The sequence below is a fragment of the Thalassophryne amazonica genome, chromosome 4 (assembly GCF_902500255.1).
Source record: "Thalassophryne amazonica chromosome 4, fThaAma1.1, whole genome shotgun sequence".
NCBI lineage: Eukaryota > Metazoa > Chordata > Actinopteri > Batrachoidiformes > Batrachoididae > Thalassophryne > Thalassophryne amazonica.
Window position 1 is genome coordinate 86,164,476 of NC_047106.1, and position 23,712 is coordinate 86,188,187.

Below are 23,712 nucleotides of genomic sequence, written 5' to 3' on the forward strand. Positions count from 1 at the left end.
AGGAATGAAGACTGACCTAGCTTGAGAGCTTCACCTTTTGGCTCAGCTCCCTTTTCGTCACAGCAGTACGGTAGAGCAAATGCAATACCGCCCCTCCTGTGCCGATTCTCTGGCCAATCTCACGCTCCACTGCCCCCTCACTCGTGAGCAAGACCCCAAGGTACTTGAACTCCTTCACTTGGGGCAAAACCTCATTCCCTACCCGTAGTAGGCAATCCATTGGTTTCCTGCTGAGAACCATGGCCTCAGATTTAGAGGTGCTGAGCCTCATCCCAGCTGCTTCACACTCAGCTGCAAACTGATCCAGTGAGTGGTGAAGGTCACAGGCTGATGAAGCAAACAGAACCACATCATCTGCAAAAAGCAGTGATGAGACCCTGAGCCCACCAAACTGGAAACCCTCTTCCCCCTCACTACGCCTTGATATCCTCGATATCACAAACAGGATTGGTGACAAGGCGTAGCCCTGGTGGAGGCCAACCTCCACCAGAAACAAATCGGACTTACTGCCAAGAACCCGAACACAGCTCTCTTTGTGAGTACAAAGATTGGATGGCCCTGAGAAGGGACCACCTCACTCCATACTCCCACAGCACCTCCCACAGTATCTCCTGGTGTATCCGATCATACACCTTCTCCAAGTCCACAAAACACATGTAGACTGGATGGGCACCCTCCAGGATCCTTGTGAGATCCTGGTCAGTTGTTCCACGACCAGGACGGAACCCACATTGTTCTCCTTCAATCAGAGGTTCAACGACTGGCCATACCCTCCTTTCCAGCACCCTGGAGTAGACTTTACCAGGGAGGCTGAGTAGTGTGATGCCCCTGTAATTGGCGCACACTCTCTGGTCCCCTTTTTTAAATATGTGGACCATCATCCCAGACTTCAATGCAATGTTGAAGAGACGTCTCATCCAAGACAGTCCCTCCATGCCCAGAGCCTTCAACATTTCTGGACAGATTTCATCTACCCCCAGGGTTTTGCCACTGCAGAGTTGTTTGACTACTTCAGCGACTTCCACCAGGGAAATTGATGAAAATCCTCCATCAGCTTCCAGCTCTGCCCCTACTATAGAGGGCAGAGCTGTCCCATCCTTACTGTAGACAGCTTGAATGGTTCCCCGTTTTTCCCCTCCTGAGGTGCCTCACAGTCCGCCAGAAGCACCTTGGTACTGAATGAAAGTCCTTCTCCATGGTTGCTCCAAACTCCTACCACACCTGCTGCTTTGCCTCCCCCACAGCAGAGGCTGCCACGCTTCGGGCCTGTCGGTACCTTGCAACTGCCTCTGGAGTCCTCAGATATAACATATCCCGGAAGGCCTCCTTCTTCAGGTAGATGGCTTCTCTAACCACCAATGTCCACCACGGTGTTTGAGGGTTGCCGCCCCTTGAGGCACCTAACACCTTCAGGCCACAGCTCCCCGCTGCAGCTTCAGCAATGGAAGCTTTGAACATTGCCCATTCTGGTTCAATGCCCTCACCCTCCACAGGGATGCTAGAAAAGCTCCACCGGAGGTGTGAGTTGAACATCTGTCGGACACTGGGCTCCTCCAGACATTCCCAGTTCACTATCCCTTCGGGCTTACCAGGTCTGTCCAAAGTCCTCCCCCATCCTCTGATCCAACTCACCACCAGATGGTGATCAGTTGACAGCTCCACCCTTCTCTTCTCCCGAGTGTCCAGAACATGCGGCCTCAGATCAGATCAATCAATCAATCAATCAATTTTTTTATATAGCGCCAAATCACAACAAACAGTTGCCCCAAGGCGCTTTATATTGTAAGGCAAGGCCATACAATAATTATGTAAAACCCCAACGGTCAAAACGACCCCCTGTGAGCAAGCACTTGGCTACAGTGGGAAGGAAAAACTCCCTTTTAACAGGAAGAAACCTCCAGCAGAACCAGGCTCAGGGAGGGGCAGTCTTCTGCTGGGACTGGTTGGGGCTGAGGGAGAGAACCAGGAAAAAGACATGCTGTGGAGGGGAGCAGAGATCGATCACTAATGATTAAATGCAGAGTGGTGCATACAGAGCAAAAAGAGAAAGAAACAGTGCATCATGGGAACCCCCCAGCAGTCTACATCTATAGCAGCATAACTAAGGGATGGTTCAGGGTCACCTGATCCAGCCCTAACTATAAGCTTTAGCAAAAAGGAAAGTTTTAAGCCTAATCTTAAAAGTAGAGAGGGTGTCTGTCTCCCTGATCTGAATTGGGAGCTGGTTCCACAGGAGAGGAGCCTGAAAGCTGAAGGCTCTGCCTCCCATTCTACTCTTACAAACCCTAGGAACTACAAGTAAGCCTGCAGTCTGAGAGCGAAGCGCTCTATTGGGGTGATATGGTACTACGAGGTCCCTAAGATAAGATGGGACCTGATTATTCAAAACCTTATAAGTAAGAAGAAGAATTTTAAATTCTATTCTAGAATTAACAGGAAGCCAATGAAGAGAGGCCAATATGGGTGAGATATGCTCTCTCCTTCTAGTCCCCCGTCAGTACTCTAGCTGCAGCATTTTGAATTAACTGAAGGCTTTTTAGGGAACTTTTAGGACAACCTGATAATAATGAATTACAATAGTCCAGCCTAGAGGAAATAAATGCATGAATTAGTTTTTCAGCATCACTCTGAGACAAGACCTTTCTGATTTTAGAGATATTGCGTAAATGCAAAAAAGCAGTCCTACATATTTGTTTAATATGCGCTTTGAATGACATATCCTGATCAAAAATGACTCCAAGATTTCTCACAGTATTACTAGAGGTCAGGGTAATGCCATCCAGAGTAAGGATCTGGTTAGACACCATGTTTCTAAGATTTGTGGGGCCAAGTACAATAACTTCAGTTTTATCTGAGTTTAAAAGCAGGAAATTAGAGGTCATCCATGTCTTTATGTCTGTAAGACAATCCTGCAGTTTAGCTAATTGGTGTGTGTCCTCTGGCTTCATGGATAGATAAAGCTGGGTATCATCTGCATAACAATGAAAATTTAAGCAATACCGTCTAATAATACTGCCTAAGGGAAGCATGTATAAAGTGAATAAAATTGGTCCTAGCACAGAACCTTGTGGAACTCCATAATTAACTTTAGTCTGTGAAGAAGATTCCCCATTTACATGAACAAATTGTAATCTATTAGACAAATATGATTCAAACCACCGCAGCGCAGTGCCTTTAATACCTATGGCATGCTCTAATCTCTGTAATAAAATTTTATGGTCAACAGTATCAAAAGCAGCACTGAGGTCTAACAGAACAAGCACAGAGATGAGTCCACTGTCCGAGGCCATAAGAAGATCATTTGTAACCTTCACTAATGCTGTTTCTGTACTATGATGAATTCTAAAACCTGACTGAAACTCTTCAAATAGACCATTCCTCTGCAGATGATCAGTTAGCTGTTTTACAACTACCCTTTCAAGAATTTTTGAGAGAAAAGGAAGGTTGGAGATTGGTCTATAATTAGCTAAGATAGCTGGCTCAAGTGATGGCTTTTTAAGTAATGGTTTAATTACTGCCACCTTAAAAGCCTGTGGTACATAGCCAACTAACAAAGATAGATTGATCATATTTAAGATCGAAGCATTAAATAATGGTAGGGCTTCCTTGAGCAGCCTGGTAGGAATGGGGTCTAATAAACATGTTGATGGTTTGGATGAAGTTCCTTCCCACTGTAGCCAAGTGCTTGCTCACAGGGGGTCATTTTGACCGTTGGGGTTTTACATAATTATTGTATGGCCTTGCCTTACACTATAAAGCGCCTTGGGGCAACTGTTTGTTGTGATTTGGCGCTATATAAAAAAATTGATTGATTGATTGATTGATGAAGTAACTAATGAAAATAACTCAGACAGAACAATCGGAGAGAAAGAGTCTAACCAAATACCGGCATCACTGAAAGCAGCCAAAGATAACGATACGTCTTTGGGATGGTTATGAGTAATTTTTTCTCTAATAGTTAAAATTTTGTTAGCAAAGAAAGTCATGAAGTCATTACTAGTTAAAGTTAATGGAATACTCAGCTCAATAGAGCTCTGACTCTTTGTCAGCCTGGCTACAGTGCTGAAAAGAAACCTGGGGTTGTTCTTATTTTCTTCAATTAGTGATGAGTAGAAAGATGTCCTAGCTTTATGGAGGGCTTTTTTATAGAGCAACAGACTCTTTTTCCAGGCTAAGTGAAGATCTTCTAAATTAGTGAGACGCCATTTCCTCTCCAACTTACGGGTTATCTGCTTTAAGCTACGAGTTTGTGAGTTATACCACGGAGTCAGGCACTTCTGATTTAAAGCTCTCTTTTTTAGAGGAGCTACAGCATCCAAAGTTGTCTTCAATGAGGATGTAAAACTATTGACGAGATACTCTATCTCACTTACAGAGTTTAGGTAGCTACTCTGCACTGTGTTGGTATATGGCATTAGAGAACATAAAGAAGGAATCATATCCTTAAACCTAGTTACAGCGCTTTCTGAAAGACTTCTAGTGTAATGAAACTTATTCCCCACTGCTGGGTAGTCCATCAGAGTAAATGTAAATGTTATTAAGAAATGATCAGACAGAAGGGAGTTTTCAGGGAATACTGTTAAGTCTTCTATTTCCATACCATAAGTCAGAACAAGATCTAAGATATGATTAAAGTGGTGGGTGGACTCATTTACTTTTTGAGCAAAGCCAATAGAGTCTAATAATACATTAAATGCAGTGTTGAGGCTGTCATTCTCAGTATCTGTGTGGATGTTAAAATTGCCCACTATAATTATCTTATCTGAGCTAAGCACTAAGTCAGACAAAAGGTCTGAAAATTCACAGAGAAACTCACAGTAACGACCAGGTGGACAATAGATAATAACAAATAAAACTGGTTTTTGGGACTTCCAATTCGGATGGACAAGACTAAGAGTCAAGCTTTCAAATGAATTAAAGCTCTGTCTGGGTTTTTGATTAATTAATAAGCTGGAATGGAAGATTGCTGCTAATCCTCCGCCCCGGCCCATGCTACGAGCATTCTGACAGTTAGTGTGACTCGGGGGTGTTGACTCATTTAAACTAACATATTCATCCTGCTGTAACCAGGTTTCTGTAAGGCAGAATAAATCAATATGTTGATCAATTATTATATCATTTACCAACAGGGACTTAGAAGAGAGAGACCTAATGTTTAATAGACCACATTTAACTGTTTTAGTCTGTGGTGCAGTTGAAGGTGCTATATTATTTTTTCTTTTTGAATTTTTATGCTTAAATAGATTTTTGCTGGTTATTGGTAGTCTGGGAGCAGGCACCGTCTCTACGGGGATGGGGTAATGAGGGGATGGCAGGGGGAGAGAAGCTGCAGAGAGGTGTGTAAGACTACAACTCTGCTTCCTGGTCCCAACCCTGGATAGTCACGGTTTGGAGGATTTAAGAAAATTGGCCAGATTTCTAGAAATGAGAGCTGCTCCATCCAAAGTGGGATGGATGCCGTCTCTCCTAACAAGACCAGGTTTTCCCCAGAAGCTTTGCCAATTATCTATGAAGCTCACCTCATTTTTCAGATGATACGATCACAAAATTGATCATCGATCTTCGTGCTCTGGTACCATGTACACTTATGAGCATCCTTATGTTCGAACACAGTGTTTGTTATGGACAGTCCGTGACTAGCACAGAGGTCCAATAACAAACAACCATTCAGGTTTAGATCGGGGAGGCCTTTCCTCCAAATCATGCCTCTCCAGGTGTCTCTGTCATTGCCCATGTGTGCGTTGAAGTCCCCCAGTAGAACAATGAAGTCCCCCACCGAAGCCCCATACAGGACTCCATTCAGGGACTCAAAGAAGGCTGAATACTCCAAACTGCTGTTCGGTGCATACGCACAAACAACAGTCAGAGCCCACCCCCCGCCACCGGAGGTGCAGGGAGGCGACCCTCGCATCTACCGCGGTAAACTCCAACGTAGCAGCACTCAGCCAAGTTCCAGTTTAGGGTATAATGTAAACACACCTCGTGAAGTATGGACAAAAAGACAACACCGGGGCACGGCAGAAGTTCATCACAGGTGCTACACCTCCTCTAGATAACCCTCTCGACTTGAGAGAACATGTCATCAACATGCCATCCACATCCTCGCTTTTCCAATGTTTACATGGGCTGTGAGACGCCAGAACTGTGCTGACACCATGGTGCATTCTGGGAAGAGCAGGAGGATTATGGGAAATGTTAAAGTACTGAAAACAAAATTGTTTTATTCTTTCACAATTAATAAATGTTGGTATTTTATGTTAACCATGCTACAAATGGTCACAATTACATTTGTTTGCATGAAGAAAAACACCCTGTTTTAAGATGAGTTACGCCTGAAATGGTTCACTTCAACTGTGACCTACAGGCCCGTTTCCACCATTTGTGGGACATTTTAGGGGGTCCAACACCTTTACACTTGTCTCCACTTCAGGACTTTACCTGAAAAGGTTCTGAAAAAAAATAAAAACACTGTGATCCCACGGGGTCAACAGTGGGGACAACAGCTGAGGTGGTCAGTGAATGGACCATTCAAATGGCCCATTCACTGACCTATTTTGGTAAATATTTTTGTCAAAGTACAAGATCATGAAAATCAATAGAAACACTCAAAAAAATATTGATTTAAAATCTTGGATTTGCATCTACTCATAATCTAATCCCCTCTTTATCATTTTAATGCAGAATTCTTCACAACATTTTCGAAATGTATTAATGGCAGAGAGCTACAGACTGACAAACAGTGATGAAAGTATCTTTGGTGGAGTTGTTGCTGTATTTTCAAAAATAATGTATCAACATTCGATCAAGTTTTAAACCCAAAACAATAATTCTGTGGTCAATCAGACAAGGGGAAGTATAAATTCTTATAGTCAACCTTTATAATCTGTGATGGTCATTAATTTAATATACATTCTAAATGTTTTAACATAGTTTTTAAAGTAATTTTTCTTTTTTAATTACTGTGTTTTATATGATTGGTGTTTTATTGTCTTTTTATGTTAGATTTCACAATACTATAGCTGTTTCCAGAGCAGAAGGTTGCTGATTGCAACACAGAGCAGAGTAGCTACCTAAACTCTGTAAGGGAGTTAGAGTATCTCGTCAATGGTTTTACATCCTCATTGAAGACAACTTTGGATGCTGTAGCTCCTCTGAAAAAGAGAGCTTTAAATCAGAAGTGTCTGACTCCGTGGTATAACTCACAAACTCGTAGCTTAAAGCAGATAACCCGTAAGTTGGAGAGGAAATGGCGTCTCACTAATTTAGAAGATCTTCACTTAGCCTGGAAAAAGAGTTTGTTGCTCTATAAAAAAGCCCTCCGTAAAGCTAGGACATCTTTCTACTCATCACTAATTGAAGAAAATAAGAACAACCCCAGGTTTCTTTTCAGCACTGTAGCCAGGCTGACAAAGAGTCAGAGCTCTATTGAGCTGAGTATTCCATTAACTTTAACTAGTAATGACTTCATGACTTTCTTTGCTAACAAAATTTTGACTATTAGAGAAAAAATTACTCATAATCATCCCAAAGATGTATCATTATCTTTGGCTGCTTTCAGTGATGCCGGTATTTGGTTAGACTCTTTCTCTCCGATTGTTCTGTCTGAGTTATTTTCATTAGTTACTTCATCCAAACCATCAACATGTTTATTAGACCCCATTCCTGCCAGGCTGCTCAAGGAAGTCCTACCATTATTTAATGCTTCAATCTTAAATATGATCAACTTATCTTTGTTAGTTGGCTATGTACCACAGGCTTTTAAGGTGGCAGTAATTAAACCATTACTTAAAAAGCCATCACTTGACCCAGCTATCTTAGCTAATTATAGGCCAATCTCCAACCTTCCTTTTCTCTCAAAGATTCTTGAGAGGGTAGTTGTAAAACAGCTAACTGATCACCTGCAGAGGAATGGTCTATTTGAAGAGGTTCAGTCAGGTTTTAGAATTCATCATAGTACAGAAACAGCATTAGTGAAGGTTACAAATGATCTTCTTATGGCTTCGGACAGTGGACTTATCTCTGTGCTTGTTCTGTTGGACCTCAGTGCTGCTTTTGATACTGTTGACCATAAAATTTTATTACAGAGATTAGAGCATGTCATAGGTATTAAGGGCGCTGCGCTGCGGTGGTTTGAATCATATTTGTCTAATAGATTACAGTTTGTTCATGTAAATGGGGAATCTTCTTCACAGACTAAAGTTAATTATGGAGTTCCACAAGGTTCTGTGCTAGGACCAATTTTATTCACTTTATACATGCTTCCCTTAGGCAGTATTATTAGACGGTATTGCTTACATTTTCATTGTTACGCAGATGATACCCAGCTTTATCTATCCATGAAACCAGAGGACACACACCAATTAGCTAAACTGCAGGATTGTCTTACAGACATAAAGACATGGATGACCTCTAATTTCCTGCTTTTAAACTCAGATAAAACTGAAGTTATTGTACTTGGCCCCACAAATCTTAGAAGCATGGTCTCTAACCAGATCTTTACTCTGGATGGCATTTCCCTGACCTCTAGTAATACTGTGAGAAATCTTGGAGTCATTTTTGATCAGGATATGTCATTCAAAGCGCATATTAAACAAATATGTAGGACTGCCTTTTTGCATTTACGCAATATCTCTAATATCAGAAAGGTCTTGTCTCAGAGTGATGCTGAAAAACTAATTCATGCATTTATTTCCTCTAGGCTGGACTATTGTAATTCATTATTATCAGGTTGTCCTAAAAGTTCCCTAAAAAGCCTTCAGTTAATTCAAAATGCTGCAGCTAGAGTACTGATGGGGACTAGCAGGAGAGAGCATATCTCACCCGTGTTGGCCTCTCTTCATTGGCTTCCTGTTAATTCTAGAATAGAATTTAAAATTCTTCTTCTTACTTATAAGGTTTTGAATAATCAGGTCCCATCTTATCTTAGGGACCTCGTAGTACCATATTACCCCATTAGAGCGCTTCGCTCTCAGACTGCAGGCTTACTTGTAGTTCCTAGGGTTTGTAAGAGTAGAATGGGAGGCAGAGCCTTCAGCTTTCAGGCTCCTCTCCTGTGGAACCAGCTCCCAATTCAGATCAGGGAGACAGATACCCTCTCTACTTTTAAGATTAGGCTTAAAACTTTCCTTTTCGCTAAGGCTTATAGTTAGGGCTGGATCAGGTGACCCTGGACTATCCCTTGGTTATGCTGCTTTAGACGTAGACTGTGGGGGGGTTCCCATGATGCACTGTTTCTTTCTCTTTTTGCTCTGTATGCATCACTCCGCATTTAATCATTAGTGATCGATCTCTGCCCCCTTCCACAGCATGTCTTTTTCCTGGTTCTTTCCCTCAGCCCCAACCAGTCTCAGCAGAAGACTGCCCCTCCCTGAGCCTGGTTCTGCTGGAGGTTTCTTCCTGTTAAAAGGGAGTTTTTCCTTCCCACTGTAGCCAAGTGCTTGCTCACAGGGGGTCGTTTTGACCGTTGGGGTTTTTCATAATTATTGTATGGCCTTGCCTTACAATATAAAGCGCCTTGGGGCAACTGTTTGTTGTGATTTGGCGCTATATAAAAAAAAAAGTTGAAGTTGAAGTTGATTCAAAGGCACTGCTACCCATTCTCCATGTAATATGGAGTTCCATCAGAAAGATCATTCAGTATAAAATTTGCACCAAATCAACAAGCAGGTCCATCTGAGATTTGCTCTAAGGAATTTTCTTACTGTTGTTGTTATAAGTCTGTAATAACTGGCTTATGTTTGAACAGTGCATTTTTATTTGTTTTTTATCTCCAAATTTTGACACTCTCTGCTCACAATCATTTAATAGTGATTTTTAAGAAATACTCCTTAAGAACTCTTGTGCCAGATAAGCTGGGATCCCTCAGTCTTGTGTGTGAGACTTTGGCCCATGTTGTCAGCACACGTACACAACAGATGGTCCTTGGCATTTAGCAGCACTCCGCTCTGCTAAGTGTTCTCTGAGGAGGTAAATGCTCTGGGCTGTGACACATTCACTGGAAATCATCCACCATGGCTGCTCCCCTGACCCCCAACCTCTCTAAGAACACTCATACTTGCATAAACCGTTCAGATGCCACACATTCCTTCCTCACTCCTCAGTTATTTGGGCATTTCCATCATGTCAATGCTGGACAAATGGCTATAAATAACATTCCTTGTTTGCATGAGTGCACACATTCAGTGGCTGGAAGAAGGTAAGTATAAAACACTTGTCTTCTGTTTTGAGATCTGACAGTGTTGCAGTTGCAGGGAAACAGAGGAAGCTGCATGGAAATTTTAGAAAACACATGACTGTAGCAGTAATAGGGAATCAAAGCGCACCTGGAGTATGTTTACAATGTGGTGCAGCACAGATGGAAAATATGGTTCTGATATTCTCTGCCCTCAGGATAACAAAACACTTGAGCAATATCATCAAATTTGCTCTTCTGACAAACCCGTGAAATGATATTCAGCAGAATCAGCCTCAGGCCAGCTGGAGCGAATCACAAAACAGCAGAAAATACAAATATCTGGAAAGGCTCTGTGATGCCATAAGAAAGACTCAAAGCTCCTCCTCATCAGACGTTTCATATCCCGTTTAAACACTGTCCTGCCTTTTGTCATGTATAAATGTGATCGTTACCTTTCTCCAGCTGTCCGGAAAAAGTACAGCCTCCATGGTTCACACCGACCCGGTCCTGTCAGTGTGAAGGTGATGAAGCAGGACACCTGTAAGTCTGCACAGTACAGTCGATCCAAAAGCTGCTTCGATCCGTGAAACACTGAGTGTCTGTTTAATCTTGGTCCTTTGTCGACGGGTGCAGTATCCTCTGCAAACATTCATTCAGGACGTGGACCTGTTGCTGCATGCTCCACTAAACTCAGACCTACATTCCTGACTGGCAGCAGCAGAGTCCCAGATAACAAAGAGGAACATAGAGACGTGTGTGTGTGTGTGTGTGTGTGTGTGTGTGTGTGTGTGTGTGTGTGTGTGTGTGTGTGTGTGTGTGTGTGTGTGTGTGTGTGTGTGTGTGTGTGCGTGTGTGTGTTGTGATCAAAAGACAAGAGTGGAGGGAAAAGTGATGAGTGAAAGTATTTGATCAAAATAAGTTCCAAAATAAAGTAAATGAAACAAGAAGCGGGAGCAAGTTGACATGAAAATATGTGAATTGTTTTTTTTTTTTAAATCAGGACTGTAGAAGACAAAAATTATGTATATATATATATATATATATATATATATATATATATATATATATATATATATATATATATATATATATATATATATATATATATATATATATAACAAAAGCGCATTATAAAACTCAGCAGAACTACCATGTTTTTGCATCATCTGTCATTATAAATTTAGAATGTGTGTAATGGCCAATCAATAGGTAATACCACTGTTATGTTCAATATAAAGAAAAACCAAGCTGTGCTGGAGTTTGCAATCTGGCTCAAGTGGGATGTGGCATGTATCCTGCTCAAGAGCAAATTGGATTGTTTCTAGACACTTTTACGTTCAAACTTCGACAAATCCCGTTCAAATCCAGCTCAAATACTGCTCAATCCACCTCTTGCAGGTGAAAAATAGAGAACAATCTGGCTTAAAACCGATTTGCGCCATTCAGATTCAGGAAAACCCATACGGTTCAATCCCGGTCTGAACGGGATTTGTATACCTTGTGGTTCATTTCATTGCAAATTGACTGATAAGTAATTGACTGTTAATGTAAGTGAGAAACACAACAGAACTGACAACAAGGCAGAAAGAAGATTGGCAAGAGGTGGGGACGTTTTGATTAAACAATGGTCAAGATAAAAGACATCAGCTCACGCCGTAAAAAGTAATTAAAACAAGCAAAACTGTCTGCTGCTGAGTGTCCCGGCAGCTAAAATATACAACTTGCTTTGAGTCATCATCGCACCTGCAAAACCTGTGATGAGATTACAGAAATCCTAAAGAAGCATTTAAATCCGACACGTACGATCACAGCGGAGCTTCAGGTTTCACAAGAGGAATCAATTAAAGACTGACTCTGTACCGCAGTATAGGACTGAGTTTGGCCTGCTGGCAGAGCTCTGTCAGTTTGGGGAGGGGCTGTTGGAAGCTTTGAGAGACAGACTCGTGTGTGGTCTGTAAAAATGAATGCACCCTGGAGTAGGGTTCTGTGCCTTCTCACAGAACAGAGACTCACATGGACTCATGCTTTGGAGATTTCCATATCAGTGGAAATCATATATATCTTATCAGATGCTGATGAATTACAAGGTAAATACACTGAAGCATATTCAGTGCAGTTAAAATACTGCAGTTAATGACTGGAGGACATCTGCATAAGATGTTTGACAATATTGCACATAACTCTGTATAACTGAATAACTCATTCAGTCATTCATTATGTATTCATCCTGCAGAAGGGGGAGAAATTATACAGTCTGCTTGCCACAGGTAGGAAAGATCATCTGTGGCATTCTGTGGTGCAAATCGGTGGTCTCAGTCTATGGCTGAAGGTACTCTGATAGGACATCAGGGTGGCATGCAGGGAGTGGGAGGTGCTGTCCAGGATGCTGAGCAGATTCCTCAGCATCCTCCTCTCGGACACCTCCACCACAGACTCCAGCTCAACCCCCAGGACAGAGCCAGCTCTCCGGATGAGCTTGTTGAGTCTATTGTCATGTCATTGACATTTTTAAGTCAAGACTTATAACCTATTTTTTATACTCTTTATTATGAATAGCTTTTGTTTTTTTATCTGTTTTATTCTTTTACTTCTGTTTGTATTTGATTTTTTTATTTTTATTTATTTATTTTAAATTTTATATTGAACTGTTCTGTGTGAGGTGCCTTGAGATGGCTTTTGTTGTTATTTGGCACTTTATAAGCTGATTAAATTGAACTGAATTGTCATTTGTGTCTATTCATGTTCTCCAAACAAAATGATAAAACACAGCCAGGCTACAGATTTGGTAAAAGGTCACACACAGAAAGTTGGTCTCAGGATAAAGACTGCAGACAGTGCAATAAAAGAGGACACATACTATGCATATGGTCCTACTGTGGTCAGAGTGTGACCATATGTTCGATTTCACTGTGCCGAAAATGTGCAAATCAAAGTACAGCAACAGAAGAAAAAAACCAAGACAAAACAAAAAAAAGTGTATGAAGTAACAGAGACAGACTCTGCTGACTCAAATGAAGAGAATTTGTCTTGCTTTGAATAATATTACACACAATTTGATGACAGTGAAGTCATATGGCTGAAAGCTGAAGTTAATGGTCATTAAAAATGGAACTAGGCACATTGTCTAACATGGCTTTGAAAGATTACAAGAAATATTTCCCTGAGCTGAAACTGAAACACACAAATGTGAGATTGAAAATATGTTCAGGTAAGAGAATCAATACACTGGGAAAGCTGAAAGTAAAGGTCCAAAATGAGAAACGATCTGTATGATATGTACTGAAAGTTGGAGGTGTGCCATTGACTGCTACAAGATGAAAGCTGTGCATTTTGCCAGTAAAGACAAACATAAGGGTGCAGAAAAACAGTAATCACAGATACTGGATAAAACATGCACTGGTACTCCAAAATACATCAAGGCATAAGAACTGCAGGACAATGCAAAGCCAAGATTTCACAAGGCACGATATGCCTTATAGCCTAAGGTGGAAGCCAAGCTCCAACACCGGGTGGATCAAGGAATTTTATCTGAAGTGGACTGGTCTGAGTGGGCCACATTCACATCAAAGTTACAAAGTACCTATCTACAAATGGTAATGGAGAATCATCAAGAAAATATTTGAATATAAATACTCACAAGGGCCAATATCGGTATCAGTATGAAGTGTAAAAAAGTTCAACCAGGACCTTGATGGAAAACATTTGAGATTCATTATTGATCACCAACCCCTAGTATTCATCTTTAGCCCTCAGAAGCATGTTTCAGCTATGGCTGCTGCACATTTGCAGTGCGGCCTAATTCATAGGAGCACACACATACACAGTTGCATACAGAGGTATGAACTATCATGGAAATGCTGATGGACTATCTTGCTTTTCACAAACTACATCTGAAAAGCTGTTGACCTAGCTTTAGTGCTATACATGTCACATATGGAACCACGTCCTCTCACTAGTGCGGCAGTCTAAAAAGAGACAAGAAATGACCCTGGCCAAAGTCTGTGACTGACCTGTAAATGGATGGCCAGCACATGAAGATGCCCAAATGCCAGAGTATTCAACCTGGTGAGACCAGGTTGTGTGCCAAAGTTGCATCATGTAGATTTCACATGTTATTGTGCCTCCAAAGCTACAGCAGAGAGTGCTAACTTCATTGCACGAAGGACACATTACATGATTAAAATGAAAAGCCTCACCAGAAGCTATGTGCAGTGACCAGGCATAGATAGCCATACTGAAGAACTTGCTAGATCATGTACAGGTTGTCAACAGACCTAGCACCAACCCCAGCCAGCATGTGTCTATGTATGGGAGTAGCCTACCACCCCTAGCAATGTATACATGTTGACTATGCTAGCCCATTTTTGGATCACGTGTTTCTTATTGCATACTCAAAATGTCCTGAAATCTACATAGGTAAGAAAGCAGCTGCTACTCAGACAGTGAGGTCAAGGTCAAGGTCAAGGTCAACTTTATTGTCCCATTAGGGAAATTTGTCTTAGGCATTGCACTACATTATTGCTTCACAGGGCAAAGAACAATTTACAAAACGACACAAATCACATAAAACACAAGAATTAAAATCTAGACTAAAATCAGGAAATACATTTATTTACCCAGGTTGTTGGGAAGGTGTCATAGCACGGACCCACAACAGGGGGCGCAAATGAACGGACAATGAATAAGCCAAAAAGGTAACAATTTAATGTTGCGATAATACACAACGAAACGTACTGTAATCTGCACAGTCAATTTAACACCAGGTGACGTGTGGGCAGGCTCGAAGATAGAAGACCCCCGACGAGAGAGAAGCTGCGTCCCACACGGCTTCCACCACCAACGGTCTGAAGAACACCGGAGCCGCCAAGTCCCGAGTCCCCAGGTGGCCTCTGTCTTCGGCTGTCGACCCTGGTACTGCTGGCAGAAAGCAGAAATATGATGAGTGAGTGTGAGTCCGCACACTCAGTAAATCCACAGTTAACGAGGGAGGAAGCGCCTCCACCTCCAAGCACACACTCGTGCAGCTCCTGTTTGAGCTCTTATCTGGGTGGGAGGTGTTGCGAAGCCGTCGCTGAACACCTCAAACGCCACCTCCACAGACGAGTCTCACCGACAGGAAAACGGCTGCAAAGAAGAGTTTAGACAGATATACAGTCTTAAGTTCACAGAGAAAATACCTTGGTAATGGTAGTCGATTTCTCGGCGGGGAGGTGGAGTTGCAGTCCGGCTTTTATGGTGGTGATGATGAACGAGTGACAGCTGGTGCAGAGGATGAGTGACAGCTGTCACTTCTTCTGGGTCTGGCGCCCTCTCGTGCTTGGAGCCCGCACTCCAAGCAGGGCGCCCTCTGGTGGTGGTGGGCCAGCAGTACCTCCTCTTCAGCGGCCCACACAACAGGACCCCCCCCTCAACAGGCGCCTCCTGGCGTCCGTCCAGGCTTGCCGGATGTCTTGTGTAGAACTCGGCCAGGAGGGCCGGGTCCAGGATGAAGCTCCTCTTCACCCAGGAGCGTTCTTCAGGTCCATACCCCTCCCAGTCCACCAGATATTGGAAACCCCGGCCCTTACGACGGACGTCCAGGAGCCTGCGGACTGTCCAGGCAGGCTCCCCGTCAATGAGCCGGGCAGGAGGCGGCGTAGGTCCCGGAGTACAGAGGTGCGAGGTGTGGTGAGGTTTGAGACAGGAAACATGAAAGACAGGGTGAATCCGCAGTTAAGCCGGGAGTTGAAGCTTCACTGCGGCCGGGTTGATGATCTTGAGGATTTTGAAAGGTCCAATGAATCTGTCTTTCAGCTTTGGGGAATCAACACACAAAGGGATGTCCTTGGTCGAGAGCCACACCTCCTGCCCGGGCTGGTATGTGGGGGCCGGGGAACGCCGGCGGTCCGCATGGGCCTTGGCCCTCGTCCGGGCCTTTAACAGGGCAGAGCGGGCGGCCCGCCACACCCGGCGGCACCTCCTGAGGTGGGCCTGGACCGAGGGCACACCGACATCTCCCTCCACCAGCGGGAACAATGGGGGCTGGTACCCCAAACATGCCTCAAAAGGGGAGAGGCCGGTAGCAGACGAAACTTGGCTGTTGTGGGCATACTCGATCCAGGCCAGATGGTGACTCCAGGCCACCGGATGCGCGGAGGTGACACACCGAAGGGCCTGCTCCAACTCCTGGTTGGCCCGCTCTGCCTGGCCGTTGGTCTGGGGGTGGTACCCGGACGAGAGACTCACGGTGGCCCCCAGCTCCTTGCAGAAACTCTTCCATACCTGTGAAGAGAACTGGGGACCACGATCTGATACAACGTCCGATGGTATCCCATGCAGCCGCATGATGTGGTGGACCAGGAGGTCTGCCGTCTCCTGGGCCATCGGGAGCTTCGGGAGGGCCACGAAGTGGGCCGCCTTGGAGAACCGGTCCACTATCGTGAGAATCACGGTGTTGCCCTGGGACGGCGGGAGGCCCGTGATGAAATCCAGGCCGATGTGAGACCAGGGGCGATGAGGCACTGGCAGGGGTTGGAGGAGGCCCGTCGTCCTCCGATGGTCTGCCTTGCGCCTGGCGCAGATGGTACAGGCCTGGACGTAGTCCCGGACGTCGGTTTCCAGGGACGCCCACCAGAAGCTCTGCTGGACTACTGCCACGGTCCTACGCACTCCGGGATGACAGGACAGCTTGGACCCGTGACAGAAGTCCAATACGGCAGCTCTTGCCTCCGGTGGGACGTACAGTCGGTTCTTGGGGCCAGTCCCCGGGTCCGGGCTCCTTGTCAGGGCCTCCCGGACGGTCTTCTCCACGTCCCAGGTGAGGATGGCCACGACAGTGGACTCGGGGATGATGGTCTTGGTGGGGTTCGACAGCCCCGCATTGGCTTCTTCTTCGTGCACCCGGGACAATGCATCTGGTTTTTGGTTCTTGGTCCCGGGGCGATACGTGATCTGGAAGTCAAAGCGCCCGAAGAACAGAGACCAGCGGGCTTGCCTGGGGTTCAGCCGCTTGGCGGTCCGGATGTACTCCAGGTTCCGATGGTCCGTGAAAACCGTGAAGGGCAACGATGCCCCCTCCAGCAGGTGTCTCCACTCTTCAAGAGCCTCCTTCACCGCAAGAAGTTCCCGATTGCCGACGTCATAGTTCCGTTCAGCGGGGGTCAACCTCCGGGAATAAAAGGCACAAGGATGGAGAACCTTATCAGCCTCCACGCTCTGGGACAGCACAGCTCCTATCCCTGAGTCAGAGGCGTCCACTTCTACTATGTACTGGCGATCAGGATCAGGCTGCACCAGAACTGGTGCAGTCGAGAACCGGCGTTTCAACTCCTGGAACGCGGCTTCGCACCGATCCGACCAGGCGAAGGGGACCTTGGTGGAGGTCAGGGCAGTCAGGGGGCTAACTACCTGACTGTAACCTTTAATGAACCTCCTGTAGAAATTTGCAAAGCCTAGGAACTGCTGTAGTTTCCTGCGGCTTGTTGGTTGGGGCCAATCTCTCACCGCCGCAACCTTAGCCAGATCAGGGGCGACGGAGTTGGAGGAGATGATGAACCCCAGGAAGGACAAAGAAGTGCGGTGGAACTCGCACTTCTCGTCCTTCACAAACAGCCGGTTCTCCAACAACCGCTGTAGGACCTGACGTACATGCTGGACATGGGTCTCAGGGTCCGGGGAAAGGATGAGTATATCGTCCAGATATACGAAGACAAACTGATGCAGGAAGTCCCGCAAGACGTCATTTACCAAAGCTTGGAACGTCGCGGGGGCGTTAGTGAGGCCGAACGGCATGACCAGGTACTCAAAATGACCTAACGGGGTGTTGAATGCCGTCTTCCATTCGTCTCCCTTCCGGATCCGAACCAGGTGGTACGCGTTTCTAAGATCCAATTTAGTGAAAATTTGGGCTCCATGCAGGGGCGTGAACACTGAATCCAACAGAGGTAACGGGTATCGGTTGCGAACCGTGATCTCATTCAGCCCTCTGTAATCAATGTATGGACGGAGTCCGCCGTCTTTTTTACCCACAAAAAAGAAACCAGCACCCATCGGGGAGGTGGAGTTCCAGATCAGCCCGGCAGCTAAGGAGTCCCGGATGTAGGTCTCCATTGATTCGCGTTCCGGACGTGAGAGGTTGTACAACCTACTGGACGGGTACTCAGCGCCCGGGACCAAATCGATGGCACAATCATACGGTCGGTGCGGGGGAAGAGTGAGCGCCAGATCTTTGCTGAAAACGTCAGCAAGATCATGGTACTCCTTTGGCACCACCGATAGATTGGGGGGGACTTTGACCTCCTCATTAGCCGTAGTGCAGGGAGGGACCGAGGATCCTAAACACTCCCGGTGGCAGGTTTTGCTCCACTGCGTGACTACCCCGGACGGCCAATCTATCCGGGGATTGTGCTTCACCATCCATGGAAAGCCCAAAATCACTCGGGAGGTAGAAGGTGTTACATGGAACACTATCTCCTCCCTGTGATTCCCAGACACAACCAAAGTCACTGGTTGTGTCTGATGTGTGATTAATGGAAGCAGGGTGCCATCTAGTGCTCGCACCCGCAAAGGTGTTGGCAGAGCCACCAGAGGGAGCCCTACTTCCTTTACCCATCTGCTGTCCAGCAGATTCCCTTCAGACCCCGTGTCTACCAGTGCTGGGGCGTGAAGGGTTAAATCCCCACAAAGGATTGTTACTGGGATTCGTGCAGATTTGCGGGGTTTTCCCGCGTGCGTGTTATGGCCCACCCTTAGCCCAGTTTCTAAGGACGGGCATTGTAGTTTGACCGTTTGGGGGCAGTCCTTCTGCATGTGCTCGCAAGAGCCGCAGACAAAACACTCCCCGCAGGCCAGCCTCCTTTGTCTGATATTTGATCTTAATTTGGCCCTGCTCGTGTCCATAGCCTCCTCAGCAGGGGGAGCTGTAGCCACACGGAGCTCTCTAGCAGTGAAGCGTGGGGACGACGTCACCTTGTCGGAACCGGAAGGGGGAGGGACAGCTCGTGCCCGGTCACGCCCCCCGGCCTGCTCCCGACGATGCTCGTTTAAACCGTTGTCTAAGCGTATAACTAAATCGACAAGCCCGTCAAAATCCCGCGGTTCCTCCTTAGCCAGTAGGTGCTCCTTAAGGACCGGGGACAGTCCATTTACAAAGGCGGCGCGGAGCGCAACGTTATTCCAGCCGGACCTCGCTGCCGCGATGCGGAAGTCGACTGCATATTCGGCTGCGCTACGGCGCCCCTGTCTCATCGACAGCAGCACGTTCGAAGCGGTCTCGGCTCTGTTGGGATGATCAAACACTTGTTTGAACTCCCGTACAAACCCAGTATAAGACGTTAGGAGCCGTGAATTCTGCTCCCAAAGCGCCGTAGCCCATGTGCGTGCCTCTCCTCGAAGAAAATTAATAACATAAGCCACCCGGCTAGCATCTGATGCGTACATGACAGGGCGCTGTGAAAAGACGAGCGAACACTGCATGAGGAAGTCCGCGCACATCTCGACACAGCCCCCGTACGGTTCCGGAGGGCTTATGTATGCTTCAGGGGACGGTGGGGGGGTTCGTTGAACAACCAGTGGAACGTCTGATACAGGCCCAGGACCAGCCAGAGGAGTGGCTGCAGCAGCGCCCTGATCGCGCGCTTCCACCCTGGCGGTGAGAGCCTCCACCCTCCGATTAAGGAGGACATTCTGCTCGGTCACTAAATCTAACCGAGCCGTGAAGGCAGTTAAGATATGCTGCAGCTCACTCAACACGCCTCCCGCTGACGCCTGCGCTCCTGGCTCTTCCATTGGCCGTTCAAGCTCGGGTTGACGCCCCTCGGAATCCATGACGATGGCCGAGAAATCCTGTTGGGAAGGTGTCGTAGCACGGACCCACAACAGGGGGCGCAAATGAACGGACAATGAATAAGCCAAAAAGGTAACAATTTAATGTTGCGATAATACACAATGAAACGTACTGTAATCTGCACAGTCAATTTAACACCAGGTGACGTGTGGGCAGGCTCGAAGATAGAAGACCCCCGAGGAGAGAGAAGCTGCGTCCCACACGGCTTCCACCACCAACGGTCTGAAGAACACCGGAGCCGCCAAGTCCCGAGTCCCCAGGTGGCCTCTGTCTTCGGCTGTCGACCCTGGTACTGCTGGCAGAAAGCAGAAATATGATGAGTGAGTGTGAGTCCGCACACTCAGTAAATCCACAGTTAACGAGGGAGGAAGCGCCTCCACCTCCAAACACACACTCGTGCAGCTCCTGTTTGAGCACTTATCTGCGTGGGAGGTGTTGCGAAGCCGTCGCTGAACACCTCAAACGCCACCTCCACAGACGAGTCTCACCGACAGGAAAACGGCTGCAAAGAAGAGTTTAGACAGATATACAGTCTTAAGTTCACAGAGAAATTACCTTGGTAATGGTAGTCGATTTCTCGGCGGGGAGGTGGAGTTGCAGTCTGGCTTTTATGGTGGTGATGATGAACGAGTGACAGCTGGTGCAGAGGATGAGTGACAGCTGTCACTTCTTCTGGGTCTGGCGCCCTCTCGTGCTTGGAGCCCGCACTCCAAGCAGGGCGCCCTCTGGTGGTGGTGGGCCAGCAGTACCTCCTCTTCAGCGGCCCACACAACACAGGTAAAAAAACTCATTGAGATTGACATCTCTTTTCCAAGAGTGACCTGGCCAAGACAGCAGCCAAAACATTGTTACAACGGTGAGACAAGACGACAATGAAACACAATTTCACACAAGAGTAAAACAATTAAAACCATTAAGACCATTAAAAACCACAGTGAAATTCAGCATGTACTAGAAGCAGTCACAATGTCCAATAGTGTTAGTTTCACATTCCTTCAAAAGAGATTTAAATTCACCCAAAGTCACAGGATCAATTAATTTCAGATCCTTTTGGAGTTTGTTCCAAGAAGCGGGGCAGCATATCTGAAAGCAATTTTTCCCAGTTCAGTTCTCACCCGAGGAACTGACATCTGAAATGTTTGTTGGGAATGTAGGCCGTAAGATGGTTGATTTTTAAACATATATACATACAGGTAAGATGGCAGGAGCCCAAGAATACATTTATAGACAAATAAAAACCAGTGTGACAATCTACGAGCAGACAGAGATGGATACTTGGCTATAGAATACAGTGTACTCATACAGTGGTGAACACGGTTTCCACAACCAGTGATAAAACACAAAGCACTATGGTACACACTGTCCAATTTCTTGAGGTGCTGTAAAGTTGCATTCATGTACAATAAATCTCCATAGTCCAACAAAGAAGTTACAGAAATTAGTTGCTTTCTTACAAGAATTGAAAAACAGTGTTGTGTGGGCCACCAGAAGAGGAGGTACTGCTGGCCCACCACCAGAGGGCGCCCTGCCTGAAGTGCGGGCTTCAGGCACGAGAGGGCGCTGCTGCCAAGGACACAGCCTGGGGTGACAGCTGTCACTCATTATCTCTTGACAGCTGTCACCCATCTACTCTACATCATCTCACTCCATAAAGACCAGACGTCATCTCCACCTCGTTGCCGAGATATCGTACTTCTATGGAGGTAACATTCTCTGCCTTTATTGATTGATTCCAAGTGCTATTGTGTTGCAGCTGTCAACCAGAGGACCGGCGTGGGTCGCGACTGTTTCGTCTTACGTCAGATAAGTGGTTACACAGACGCTGCACGAGTGTGTGTTAGAGGTGGAGGTGGCATTCCCACCATTGTTGTTACGGGGTGTACACACACCACACTTGACTGTTTTTGCTCTTCGCCAGCAGTACCAGATCCAACAGTCGGGGACGGTGATCACCTGGGAATTCGGGACTTGGCGGCTCCAGTATTCACCAGGTTCGGTGGCGGCGGAAATCGTGTGGTTCCGGCTCTTCTCAGGACAGACGTCTTCTATCCTCGAGCCTGCCCACACGTCACCTTTGTGGATTGACTGTTATCAGATTCCGAGATTGTCTGTATATTCGTTGTGCACATTCACAACATTAAATTGTTACTTTTTTGGCTCATCTATTGACCGTTCATTTTCGCCCCCTGTTGTGGGTTCGTGTCACTACACTTTCACAACAAAGGATTTGTTCCGAAAGAAGAAACCCAATTTCAACTTTAGTTTTCGAACTAGGCCCTCAATATGGGGTTTAAAAGACAAATCTTGGTCAATTAATAAGCTGAGGTACCTGTAAGTTGACACAATTTCTATCTCTGTGCCCTCTGTGCTTTTTATCTTGGGGAGATTTGCGGGTAACCGTTTTGCATTTGAAAAAAGCATTACTTTTGATTTGTCTGCATTTAAAACCAGTTTAAGATTCGTCAAATGAGACTGAATTATATTAAAAGCTGATTGTAAAACTGCAAACGCTTGTTCAACTGTGGCAGAAGAACAATAGATAACTATCATCTGCGTAAAAATGACAAGATGTATTGGATATATTACAGCAGAGATTATTAATATAAATAGAAAATAACAGTGGGCCTAGGACAGATCCTTGAGGAACCCCTTTTGTTATGGGAAGAAACGGAGAGGAAGACCCTGAGAAATGAACGGATTGCATCCTCCCTGATAAGTAATTACTAAACCATCCCATTACAATGACAACACAGAGACATTCAACTATTTAAAGTGCTGAGAAAAGTGCCAGATGCTAAAGTGCTGAAGTTTATTGCACGTTGTTCTATTGCACTAGTTACTTGCATTATTTAGCAGTTTGATAGAAACTGGAACAAATGATAATTTGAGACAATTTGTTTTACACATTGGTATACGAAATCTTCTTCCTGAAGGGAGAAGTTCATACTCTGAGGACAGTGGGTGAATGGAGTCTGAGCAGATTTTTGTTGCCTGCGTCATAACTGACTGGTTATACAGCTTCTCCATGGACTCATATTTTTTCATACCAATTATTTTCGTTGCTGTTTTGTGCATGTTCAACAACCTATTTTTAAGTTGAACTGTAAGGTTATCAAACCAGGCAGTGATTCAATATCTAATTGTCATGATTCAGCCGGGTTGGGACTGGCTGTTATTATTTTGAAGCCTTTTTTCCACGTTTGTGTTCTCCTTCATTCCATGTATCATAGTCATGCTTCTGCTGGTCTTGTTTCTTGTCTGGTTATTTTCCTTTAGTTATTTGTTGCACTCTGTTTGCCATTTATTTTGTGTTACTTTATTATACTTTAGTCACAGGGTTTTTTGTTATTTACCTGCAGTGCTGCTTACTTGATTATGTTCCATTCGTTAGTTATTGCATTTTCTGTTTATCTGTTATCTTGTTTATTATTTACATTATTCTCTGTTTTTCAGTAGTTTATATTGGCTGCTCTCATTTGTGATTTCAGTTATGCTTTTATGTCTGGTTTTGTTCTCATGTTCATGCTCTATTCTTGTCCTCTGTTTGATTTCTGTTCTGTTTGCCCTCACGCCCATCCGTTTTGGTTCATTTCACTTCACTGTACTTGCCTCACGTCTTTCACTCACACTCTTGTCACTAGCTCATGTGTCTTTGTCTTTTACATCACTTCACGCAGTTTCCCTTCCTTCACTATCTTGCACAGTGTTTACTCTT

The 23,712-nt window shown here is 45.3% G+C and overlaps 1 protein-coding gene across 2 annotated transcripts in view; it reads right to left on the bottom strand.

The window, feature by feature from the left end:
- The window catches only part of phldb1b (pleckstrin homology-like domain, family B, member 1b), a 439,803-nt gene that overhangs the window by 316,785 nt on the left and 99,306 nt on the right, over positions 1-23,712 (bottom strand). Inside the window, exon 1 of one of the 2 annotated variants that reach the window (XM_034168199.1) lies at positions 10,627-10,763. The exons of the other annotated variant lie outside the window; for it this stretch is intronic. Within the exon in view, the coding sequence (XP_034024090.1) occupies positions 10,627-10,662 (36 nt within the window). The 5' untranslated portion in view covers positions 10,663-10,763. Of the gene's footprint in view, positions 1-10,626; positions 10,764-23,712 lie in introns of those variants that run through there. 2 annotated transcript variants of the gene reach the window in all.